This window comes from Dermacentor albipictus, chromosome 1 (genome assembly GCF_038994185.2).
Source record: "Dermacentor albipictus isolate Rhodes 1998 colony chromosome 1, USDA_Dalb.pri_finalv2, whole genome shotgun sequence".
Lineage (NCBI taxonomy): Eukaryota > Metazoa > Arthropoda > Arachnida > Ixodida > Ixodidae > Dermacentor > Dermacentor albipictus.
The window spans coordinates 258,142,912-258,155,742 of NC_091821.1; the positions used below are offsets into that span (position 1 = coordinate 258,142,912).

Consider the following 12,831-nt stretch of genomic DNA (forward strand, 5'->3'; position numbering starts at 1 on the left):
CTAAAAAAAGGCCTCAAAAAGGATTACAAAGTTGAGAAGCATTAGTGAATTATGACTGTAATAGCAGAACTACCACTCTTACCGTTAGAGGAGGCTGTGCAAGCCAGAAAAGAGAAAATCAAACAGCCCAACCATGATAAAAGTAATTCAAACCTCACATAACACCAATATATAATATATACCTACCGTAAAAACCGGAATATAAGTCAAACTTTTTTTCAAGAAATCATTCCGAAAAGTAGACCCTTGTCTTATATACCGGACATTGGCGGAAAAACTATGGAAGTCTTGCAACAATGGGCGGATGAAGTAAAGAGCCGCCTTCACCATCGCCATCAGCAGCAGCGCGGCGTGGTGACATTGTGGCACCGCCAATTTGCATTTACATTGTCACAATGTTATATTGGTTAAAGGTTGCTTTTTCACATTTTGTTTCAAAATGAGCGGAAGCCGACGGCAATTCACCGTCGCCTTCAAGAAAAAGGCGAATGAGTGCGCAGTAGCCCACGACAACCTCGCGGCACAGCACGAATCCGAAAAGAGCATTCGGTACTGGCAAAGGCAGAAGCAGCAAACCAACAGAAAAGGTCATTTCGTGGGCGAACCGCAGAACTGGAAGACAAGGTTGCGGAGGTCGTCCGGGAGCTGCGTGTAAGATCGAGCGCACCTCTGGACTGGGCAGCGAAAAGCACTCGTCATCCGACTCTAGTTGGGACGACTCTGATCAAAGGTGTTGCTCTGATTCGGAGTAGCGCTTGCGCACTTCGTGCCCTTCTGTGTACTGTACACCCGGCCAATTTTTAACAGTATCGCGCGACCATCGACCCGCGTGTTTGTCAGCACCTTATCATCACGGCACAAAGCGACGAAATAGCGAAAGTAAGCGCACGTGTACACATGTGTGTATCTCGTTTGTTTCGCCGCTCAACGCCGTTAATAAGGGGCTGACAAGCACGCGGGTCGATGGTCGCGCGATACTGTTAAAAATTGGCCGGGTGCACATGCGAGCAGCATATACATAAATACTGTCACTATTGTGCGTGAGTCGCATTTGTTTCAAGGTAAGGGTGTCTTTCGGTACTTTTGCCATTGAAAAAGATTTTTTTCATTTTTAGAATTCGTTAGTTGGAGGATCAACCTACATTCCGGTCCGACCTATAGTCCGGTTTTTGCGGTATATTATTACTGCAAGAAATTGTGCACTTAACAGATTATAGACTACAATGAACAAAATTTTGGGCAAGTTTTGCCTTGCTGTGGCAATGTGTGCGTAGAGCAGTCCACTAGTAAAGAATTGGAAGAAACCACATCCGGTCCGGTAGCATGTTTAATAAAACAAAAATTATGGTCACTGACCAAGACAAAACTACTAGACATTTCGGAACTCATATGGGTTCCTTGTTCACAGTGAACAATGAAGCTGTAAGCATACCAAAACGTCTAATATTTTTGACTGGGTCAGTGCCTAATTTACGTTTTGTTGAAGCAGTGCACTGCATCCAACTTTCTCCATCCACTAGCGGACAGTGAGAAAATACAAACACACTAGCGGCAAGCGCGCAGCAACACCATGCCGAGTGACGCTCAGAGTTTTCGGGATGACTAAACAAACGGCTCACAGCCGCCTACTAGTATCGGCTCAGTAAATGCACTGATGAGCAGGTGTTGACAAGTGCTACTAGGCCTAACCTGTTTCACTCTGTAGTTGCAGCGCTTCTAAAACAACCACTAACGATCACAAAAGGCTTCGTTTTGAGAACACTTTCTTTCTCATCCCGTCAATTCATATAAAGATAAACTTGGGCTGCTATTCGCAGCCCAAGTCGCATGTTTTGCAGACCAGGCTGCAAAACATGCGACGGAGTCGAGTTGTCTCGCATGCAGTGCAGCATCGGCCGAACATGCATGCTCCAAGTTGAATTTGCCACATTATCGCAGCTCTTATTCGTGGTGGAGGTTTGACAGTGATCATCACTTGTCATGAAAGATAAAATTAAGGCATCAGCTCATACTACACACTTGTTTCGCGTGAAAAACTAATTGGAGTCAATGTTTGTGTCATCAATGGTGGCGGCACACTCGGGCTGGCTGGCCAGCACGACAGGGAGCTGGCCGTCAAGGCAGAAATATTTTAACCTTTTTTTGCCAACAACAAAAATTTGCAGCTGAACAGAGAAACTACCATTTTTCAGCAGCCAGTGTCTGAAAAACTGGCAGACTCAAGGCACAGCTGGTAGTGTTTATATGATTACTGGGTAAATCTGTTCTTTTACTTTCTATTTTTTATCTTGTGCTTGCGTTCACTTCCGGGTTCAATTAAGCACGCTCTAGACGATGGTACATGCAAAGTTCTGCCATTTCCTCAATGCACCGTGGCCCTTATTTTGCATACAACGCGGACTTTGGAAGTAGTGGACCTTTCTCATTGTATTAGTACGGTCAGTTGTGACGAGCATATTACCATATACGATTGCCATTTTACCCAAAGAGACAAGCAATGTCTACACACCTTCTTTACAAGATATTTGACAGGACGCATGCCTCCTCCCATGCCCCACACATTATCCAAACGAACCAGTCCATGTTTCATGCTCAACAATGTGCAGGCATGTTGCAGGGTCTGCCTGTTCAATAGCAAAAAAGAAAGGGTAGGGAAAGGAGGGTGGGGGTTGACATTTAATAAGCAGGAAGCTTGCGAGAAATCTTCCCATAAACCACTAATAATACATTACATACTTGGACAGTGGGCAATCCGTTTCCTCAAGATTGAGTTGCACATATTTTGGCGGCACACAGTCATCTGCCACAGCACGCGCCAAAAAGTTCCCAAGCACCTGTGAGAAATATGCACCAGTCATGAGGTGTTTAGAGTTAAAGATATCAGCACTGAATAGTGCTTTTTAAACACCGACTGTTGATGTGAAATGACCACATAAATGACAAAATAAATACTGATGAAGAAGGTCCGAATAGCAGAAATGTGCATATATCTTATATGAGCACCCTCGGCGAAAGTCAGTGACAGCACTAAAGTGCAAGGCACTAGTCACTTTCAAAGGCAAATAGGAACAGGTTGAAGATAGAGAATGGCAAGAACTAAAGGTGGGCGAGCATCAGCCAATGCCAAACCCTCTCCGAGAATTTTTGAACGGTATCAGTGCAATAATCATACAGTATGAAACCTACTGTTGTGGCGTCTGGTGTGTCAAGTACCAGATCCGGCAAGCTCTTGAGCAATAACTGAAAGCCCTTCTCGAAGTCTGGCTCCGACAGGGTACGACCATACATGTCAGACAGCAGCACAGATGTCATCTCTCTGTGCGATGGTTTACGCTCCATAGCCAGAGATATGGCCAAGCACACAAGGTTGGGCCGAATTTGGCGCAGGTTGAATTCCTCCAAAGACAACTGCAACATAATGAAAAAAAAAAAGCATCAGAGGCAAGCATACACACATAAAATATATATATATATATATATATATATTCTAGAAGAATATGGCAAGCCATTTCAAATACAAAATTATAGTGAACATCTCTTACCAAATAGCAGATCTTGTCAGTATACTGACACTTGAAATTTTTTTAATCTAATACAAAATGTTGTGTACACAATTTATCCTTTATCCCATGTAGCAGCCTGTACTTAACAACATTGCATTTTATTTTCCATCCTGTTCTTATTGCGCATCACACCAAGTGGCCAATCTCAGAAACAATGGCAGCACAATGCCATAGGCGAAAAATGGATGACGTAATGGCTTGTTTCAAAATGTGGGCACTGCTTAATAATGTTGCTGAAACATGTAGCAGGAGCTCAAAGCACTTCTAATGCAATGTTGCATATGGGTGGTTTATAGGGCAAATGCTAGTGAACATTTTTCTTCAAAAATTTGACACATAAGAGATAATTAGAGTCGCAGTATTTTAAGGCCATTTCGCACAGCTGTGCACCAGGCACCATGTTCTGCTTTGCATACCCTCACCCACTGTAAAGCTTCGGTTTCCTGTCATTTATTGGGCTGCCCATGACATAGCTTTCCACCTGCAGTGGCAATCGTAACCCTCATTGACAGAGCATAGAGCTCCGCAGAATATTCTGAATATTCCTTCTGTGGTAACCAAAAAATAAATGAACATTGTGTAACACTGACTACTTCTATTGCAAGGCAGGTGCACACGTGGTCATCATATGCAGTTGTCAGCACGCAGTGGCCACTAAACCTTGAAGCTTCCAGCTAAATGACACTTTCTTGCAACACATACACAGCACTGATAGTAAACACTTCTAATTTTCTGTACACAAGAATAGAAAACAAAAAGGCTTAATAACATGCATCAACATTTACTTTGTGCACCTGGATTTAACATTTTACTTATGAATGAAGTGAAAAACACTGGGTAATACATATCAATACACAACTTGTCCTGACGCAAGAACATCAAAACTGAAAGCTTTTACAGCAGTAGCACAATGTGCTGTTTGATTTCTCAGCATGTCCATCCTCCAATTATGTGCCATAAAACACCTACAAGCCTAAAATCACTGCAAACTTACGTGCACACGCACCACACAAATAGTCTAAAGGGTCCCTGAAACGGTTTAGACAGATTTTGTATACGCGTAGGGTGCAGCTGCAGTAAAACATTTCCGCCACAATTTAAGTGAAACGGTTCATACTAAGAGCTACAGACGATTACAAGTTACCCTCCTCCCTAGCCATGCTTTTCCTCCTCAACTCGTTTGCCGAGCGATCGAGGCTAAGCTCCCGCCTTCAATGGCTCTGCATCATGATGCGACGTGGGTCATCCACTTCCAGTGTCTTGGAGCTGCATTTGTCTGGTTGAGCTCTGCGCCACCAGGTGGCTGCACCCTGCAGGCTGCTCACGTTTGCGCCTCCGCCCAGTCCGCCTGCATTTACCGGAATACCGGACATGCTAAAACTCTATTTTGGCAGTAAACCTTCCAGCGTGAAGCCACGGCCGCAAACACGTAGATCCTGCCACTGACTGGATACTGACACCCTGATGCACTGCAGCCACTCCGCTCACCTGTTGCCTTGCAGAGGGACACGATGCCGCAGCTTCCCATGCCGCCAATCGCAAGATTTGCAGACCACAATGCAACAAGGCAATTCATGGTCCGCCCAAAAAGAAACCTTGAGACAGACCCTAACCATGTAGCTTGCACCATAGAGTTAGTAGACTAACTGTAGAGAAAACGCTGGGCAAAAAAAAAAGGGGGGGGGGGCAACTGCAAAGGCACTGCCATGTTGCTACAAGTCATTTTTTTAATCCTAAAAATTTTCATAATACTATGCAAGAACAAGCATCTATACTTGGCATGTACGTTGGACAAGGCCCAACGTTCAATCCTATATTTTTCGAAAACCTCAAATGGCTATTTGCATGGGTGCTACAGGGAGCTTTTCCTCTAGAGATTGCTATATTAACTCTATGCCTCACGTCAATACGGAGCACGTTGTAACACAAGCATACATTTGCCGTGTGCTGAAGTGCGGGGTGTAGTGATAAATCATCGTCGTGTTTTCTCTTTGTTATTTTTTTATAAATACAATTAACGAACATTGTTGACTATAAACTTGGAAAAGTTATCAATGATGCAATGTGGGCAGCCAATCGGATAGCTCACCCAACTAACATAACACACGCCCGCTACGTAGATGGCAACAGGGAAGCTGAAACTCACTGGAGTGGTACTGCTGTGTTTTGTAGCGATGCACATTTTCAAAACCTTGTGATAAATTACCTGCTTTGCATAAAGTCCTTCAATGTCACTTAAGGATCAGAAGTACCTACCCTAACGACTCACTACCTTTGTACAAAATCGTCAAAATCGTTTCAGGGTCCCTTTAAAGCTTAAATTTTTTAGAAGTGCCAATTCTGAATGTTCAAGGCAACAGAACACACTTTTTCACCATGGAAGCATAACTTCTTCAAGCAGCAGAAGCAACTTAATCATGCAAGTGTCTCTTTAGTATGTGCACTGCCATTGTGAATGTTCTTCTAGCTGTGATGGCTATGGCATTACACTGCCAAGCCCGAGTGCACTGGATCAAATTTCGGCAGCAGCCGCATCTTGAAGGGGGTGCAAATGTAAGCAAATGTAGTACGAAATAGAGCAAATGCAAGTACGAAATGGCAACTAGCAAAGCAGATTGGTTGGAGACAATACTAGCCACAATCTTAAAATGGGTGTACTGCATGTTCGCAACAGCACACACCACCACACCATACTGCACACTGGTCCATATGGACACTGCCCAGCTAGAAGAAAACCGGCTGAAGGCGGCACGACAGGCAGCGAAAGATGCCAGGGAGACAGCGCACTGCCCATTGCCTGAAGGAGGCGCCATGCAGCATGGCACCATTTCTCAAGGAGGCGCCACGCGGCATGGCACCATTTCTCGAGGCAATGCAAAACCCGCACCAAAGAATTTGCGGAGTTCAAAAGAGCACAGGCAACCCTATCTTCGCACCTAAAAATAACAATGAAGTGCATGGTGCTTGGTATCTGCCTTTAATGTCGCTATTGGAAATGACAAATAAAACTTCAGCGTACTAGAAGTCGCAGCTTGAGTGAAATTGTGAACAAACATTAGGAAGAACTTGGAAGCAAAATTTCTTGTAACTTGCTCGTGCAATAACTAGCGTAGGTAACGCAGTCATGTACAAAGGGTCGGGGGCCAGAAACCGCATTTTCTTAAGCTTTGACTGGTTGCCCGGATCATCTCGCTTTGTTCTCGCAACTTGCCCGGATGTTCTCGTTCTATGGCCAGATAACAGCTCTGGCTTTTGGCTCAAGGCCACTTGAAGGTCACCGACAATGGGAGCTGAAAGCATTTCATGCTTAAAAACACCCGTGTATCCTGCATTGAGTGCACTAAAGAACCCCAGCTGTTAAAAATTATTCCAGCATCTCTCACCATGGCGTGCTTCATAATCATATTGTTTTGGCACGCAAAACCTATGAATTTAATTTTCTTCTATGAGGTTTGCTTTCAAAACAATATTTCTGCAATACAAAGAAGTCTGCTCATTTCCCACTGACAGCTGCACGGACACCTTATTGTTCAACTCCTTAGTGATGGGAGCTGAACGATTCAGGCAACCTTGCATAAGGCTGTCTTGCCTAGGCTTCCCGGTCACCAAGGAGGTAGCCCTGCATCAGGCTACCTCTGCTGCCTGAGCCCAGAACCATGCTACACTCGAGTAGAAAGCAAACGAGATATAAATTTAAATAGAAAACACATTTCCAGATGCCAGAGTGAACTATCTTATTCAATTATTTTTACACTCCATTTTCCTGAACCATCATATCTACCAGCCAGGGCAGACTGCTAGACAGAACAAATTATATATGAATGGGGAATAAATTGTACTGTTTGTTCCCCAGCTTTGATACAGGTGCATCATGATGCTACCAATAACTTATGCAACAGTTAATGTACTGTGAAGCAGTGGTACAAAATTTTAAAAGCAGCACCGAACAGCAAATGATGCAGCAGTTCCTCCAACTTGATTCCAGCAGATATTATAAAGGTTACATACAGTATAAGCCTTTAAATGAAGTGCTACTACTACATTGGGGCATGTTCAGTCACATTTAACAACACAAACTACTGTTACATTTTAATGATTAGTTAAAATTAGCTAACCTTTTAACGACTGACTTTGCAGCATATTATTAATGAGAAATTTGCACAGCACCACTGCAAACATTAAAATGCTTAAACCACAGTGTTCTTTTTTTCATGCAGGAAGCCCACAAAGGCAAACGTTTACTGCATGGCAGCAGATTGATCTACCATGGCATAAATATCTCCATTTAAAAATGAACAGAGCACTCTGCCTTGCCCTGCATCCCCATTCAATCATTTAATCAAACAATCAAGCTTTGTAAAAAATGGCTGTGGCTTAGCTAAGGTAAAACCCAGGATGCGAAGCATACTAGCCTTTATTTTAGTTGTTGAACCACTGTTTAGCCTGGTGAACTGCCGTTGCTTGGCTATATTTGGTTCGGCTAGACGAAGAAACAACTCATGCAGGCGAGCGCACGAGCTGAGACCCGGCTATATAGCTACCCGGCCGCAAGCGAGCGCACGAGTTGAGCCTCCGCTTTTACAGCTGTGATGACGTCATATGGTAGCTACGCGGCCGCGTGCGGCGCAGCTAGGAAGAGCGTGGTTGTGCGGCTCGTATGCTTCGCATAAAAACAAACATGTAAAACAGATACAGGAGGAAGTCCCAGGGTCAAAGACTGATGTAGACCTCCTGTGCAACACCCATGATAGGGACACTAAAAATAGATTGCAGTATTTAGCCTATGTGTGAAACTAAGCTTACATTGCAATATTTATCAAAGCAAAAGGGCTCCCAGTGTTGGTGGGCACCACACATTCACAATGGCTTCAGTGTTATTGCTAAGTGGTGCTTATGTCACATTTGGAATAGGAAAATTTCTTTTGTACTTTTACCCCATCTGCTTGGGCCTAGATGGGTCTGCAGTACAGTTAGTATACAGACTCCAGAAGGAAAGGTGGGCAAAAAAGTGACAATCACAAAAACAGCATCATCAAACAGCTACCTCTCATTTTTGCAACATTAGAATAATCTAAATATTGGCACGCATACTTGTTTATCTTTACTGGTGACTGTGTTTCACCAACTAACAAATGTTAGCCAATGAAAATGCGGTCACCAGCAAAGATAAACAAGAATGCATGCTGAATGATGCAAAAACAAGCATTTACACATAGCAGGTATGCATGAACTATCATCATCATCAGCCTATTTTATGTCCCCTGTAGGACAAAGGTCTCTCCCTGTGATTTGCAATTACCCCTGTCCTGTGCCAACTGATTCCAACTAGCACCCGCGAATTTCCTAATTTCATCGTACTATGTAGTCTTCTGCCATCCTCTACTGCGCTTCCCTTCTCTTGGTACCCATTTTGTAACCCTAATGGTCCAACAGTTCTTTAACCTGCGCGTTACATGACCTGCCCAGCCCCATTTCTTTCTCTTAATGTCAATTCGAATATCGGCTATACCCATTTGCTCTCCGATGCAAACCGCTCTCTTTTTGCCTCTGAATGTTATGCCTAGCATTCTTCGTTCCATCGCTCTTTACGCAGTCCTTATCTTCTTCTCAAGCTTCTTTGTCAGTCTCCATTCTCTGCCCCATATGTCAGCACCAGTAAAATGCACTGATTATACACCTTCCTTTTCAATGATAATGGTAAGCTTCCAGTCAGAAGCTGACAATGTCTGCCCTATGCAATCCAACCCATTTATTTTTTTTTATTCTATGAATTTCCTTTTATGATCAGGGTTGACTTGTGATTAGTATTCGACCTAGATAAATGTACTCCTTCACATACTCTCGAGGCTGACTGGCGATCCTGGACTCTTGTTCGTTTGTCCGGTTATTCATCATTATCTACGTTTTCTGCATATTAATCTTCAATCCCACTCTTGCACTCTCTCTATTAAGGTCCTCAATCATTTGTTGTAACTAGTCTGCAGTGTTGCTGAATAGAACAATGTCATCGGCAAACCGAAGGTTGCTGAGGTATTCGCCATCGATCCTTACTCCTAAGCTTTCTCGGTTTAATACCTTGAATATTGCTTCCAAGCATGCAGTGAATAGCATTGGAGAGATTGTGTCTCCTTGTCTGACCTATTTCTTTATAGGTAATTATCATGGTGAATATTTTTATACAATACTGGGAGTAAGCTAATGGGCCTACAATTTTTATTTTCTTTAATGTCTCCCTTTTTGTGTATTAGTATAATGTTTCAATTCTTCCTGTTCTCTTTGACCCTTGAAGTCTATAGACACTTCGTAAAGAGCCGCCAGTTTTGAATCATTATGTCTCCTCCATATTTGATTAACTCGACGGTTATTCCATTTTCTACTGCTGCTCTTCCCCGTTTCATGTCTTGCATGGCCCTTCTGACCTCATCGTTAGTTATAGGAGGGACTATATCATACGTTTTTGTGAAAGATCTCATAGCTATTATAAAAGTTATATGTACAATTCATGGCACGTGAGAGGCTGCGTTTGAAGGCACCTGAACTAGTAGCTGCACCATACCGATGGAGGCTCAGGATGGCGTTGATTGCGTGTCTTGTCTGAATCCTATCTTTTCTGCGCCTGCATAGCGTAGCAACATATCGGCGGTCTTGCGGCTACAGATTTCAATGCATGAACACTATAGGGAGCCTCACCTCTAGAGCTGGGTATATAAACCATAGGTTGCAGTACCTAGTAAATAAACAAATTCTCAAAGGTAGCTTAGTGGTACCATGAAGTTGTGTACATAGGTTCAGCTTACACTATCACATCAGCACCCCTTCGGTTTCATTGTCTGTTGACTTCATGCTATTGTGACCAACAGAAATTGTGCCCCTCAGTGTATCTTCTCAATCGTGTAAAAGACATGCTCTCAGAGCAGTGCAAGCAATGGAATCTGATGTTTGCAATGATGATCAAATGCAAGTGTGGGGCAAAAAAATTGTGATACTTAACAGCCTGAAGCACACAGTGGGCTATGACATACACCGTAGTGGGGAGCTCCAGATAATTTCAACCATCTGCAGCTAATGCACACATAAGAACACATGTTTTTGCATTCTCCCCATATCAGAATGCAACATCCACAGCCTTGTGCTCAGCAGAAGTAACCTTTAAAAACGAGGCCAAAATGTGAAAGCCTTAAAGAGTCAGCTAAATGGTGTTGCTAACCACAATACACAACTATTTTCTAGTTGTGCAAAACAACTAAACCATACTGGAAAAATCGTATGTCCCTACACAAACCTGTACACAAGCAAATGTGCAACTTAACTGAAGCATGCAGCGCTTGGGATTTACCACTTTGCAAATTCAAAACATTTCAAGCTGGTTACTTACAACAACTTCGTTGGTGTCTCCATGCTCAAAGTATTCCAGCAACAACGGGTAGACTGTAGTCTCAAACTCATCTTCTGTAAGCTCGGGCGTAATGGACTCAAATTCGCAGTTCTCCTGCAAAGGGTAAACTCGGGTTCACGGTTAAACGTGCAAAATCTGCATCGGGAAGGCACGATTTTGTGACTTGAAGGGTAAGTAACGCACTAACAGGCCAGCAAAAGTGCATTACTGCTCCTTCGGAATAGCAGCGACAAGGTTCAATTGCAGAAGTGACACGGATCCTAGAGCTCGAAAGAAGCTGCAAATTGTGCCCCCGGCTATTACCTGGTTGTCCGAATCGTAGTTTGGGTCGCGGACGTCTGACGCCGAGATATCATCCTCCTCGAGCGAAATTTCGCTCCCAGGTTTGCCCCAAGTTCCCTTTCCGCCTGCACCACCTGCGGAATTGACAAAAAAAAGATGCTGTCAGCACGAAACAGACGCTAGCTTATGGCTAGTTGCTACATAGCAGATCCAGACACGAGAATGTACCGTTAATTTATGTCTCAGCCAGGAAATGGAGCTAATATGGCGGTTTCAATATAGCTACTATTAATTCCTATTCTAGCCCATCAATCACGCCGAACCACGGTCCAAGTGGAATACTACAAGCACATTGTTCGCTGAACTACTCGAAAGTTCAAAAACAACGACGGGGAAAAAAAAAAAACAATGCTCCTTCCGTTCTACCACTTTACGATTTCTTGCGGTTTCTGCTGACAGCAAATTATTACAAAGTCAATTTACTAAAACAATGCGAACGCCAGGTAACAGAAATCCAACGCGCATCGGTTGACAAAACAAACAAACAAAAAGTATGTCCACTGGATAGCCGCCATATTTATATTAACATGCCTTAGGAACGCAGACGCAATAGAAAGGACGCAATTGCAACAACTTGCAGGCACATTCAGTCGGCACGTTGGACTCGAATATGCTGTCAAGAAGCGATAGCAATGCACTTCACCTTTCTTCGGCTGTCCGCGTCCGTGGCCATTCCTAGGCCTTCGGCTGTTTTTGCGGTACTGGGGGTGCGTCCTGGTGGCTGCTGGCAAGACCGGGCTCACATCCCCGGACGCAATCAGCTTGGAAGGCCGTTTAGCCTTCTTCTTGATCCTTCCATCGTCGAAAGGGTTTTTGATGTCGCTGTCCATATCGGCAGACGCTACAGACTCCCCATCTTCCACGATCAACTGCGGAGCTTCGTGCACACGGGGGACGACTTCGTTGGTGAAAATATCGCCTCCGTTCGACATGGCACTCCTTAATGTCAGACTGAAACTGAAACTGTTGACTTAAGCTTTAGTGCAGCGCCCCTCTTTTACTCAAACCTTCAACAAGAGATGCAAACGTGCAACAAACGCTCAAGAGCTCCCACGATGTCCAAACACGAGCAGCAGCCAAACTTATGCCTTACGAAAACCTGATGCGGGAGAGAAAAGCTGAGAGCATGCCGAGAGCACAGTGCTAAGAGTAACAGAAGACAAATCGATACGGCAGAGTATAACGGAAACTGGAAATTGCTCCCGTCCTTATTATTTCGAGGTTAGCGAGCGCTACGCGCAACTCGGCACGTGAATGAATCTCGAAAACACTATTTGCAAAATAAAATGTATGCGAACGCAAGCGATGCCCTCGGTGCTGCCACTTGCTGGTGCCCTTGTTGCATCACGTTTTCTAGTACTTCCCTGTCCCTCACGTGGCGCCCGGTCTCGACTTGTTTACAAACATATTGAAGCATTTCATAATATTTTCTCGCATGCAAAATTGCAGTTCGCTAGCGTATCGAACATGCATGGTATGTCTTTATTTTACCTCGCATAGCCATGTCGCTCTGTCCGCCACGGCGATGCC

General features: G+C 43.9%; 1 protein-coding gene across 1 annotated transcript in view; it reads right to left on the minus strand.

Moving 5' to 3' along the window:
- Positions 1 to 12,635, minus strand: part of Pdcd4 (Programmed cell death 4) — a 60,607-nt gene extending 47,972 nt beyond the window's left edge. Inside the window, exons 1-6 of the mRNA XM_070531216.1 lie at positions 11,945 to 12,635; positions 11,263 to 11,375; positions 10,939 to 11,052; positions 3,187 to 3,408; positions 2,737 to 2,834; positions 2,510 to 2,624 (exon numbers count right to left, since the gene is read on the minus strand). Coding sequence (XP_070387317.1) covers positions 2,510 to 2,624; positions 2,737 to 2,834; positions 3,187 to 3,408; positions 10,939 to 11,052; positions 11,263 to 11,375; positions 11,945 to 12,233 — 951 coding nt within the window. The 5' untranslated portion in view covers positions 12,234 to 12,635. The remainder of the gene's footprint in view (positions 1 to 2,509; positions 2,625 to 2,736; positions 2,835 to 3,186; positions 3,409 to 10,938; positions 11,053 to 11,262; positions 11,376 to 11,944) is intronic.
- Positions 12,636 to 12,831: the final 196 nt, after the last annotated feature.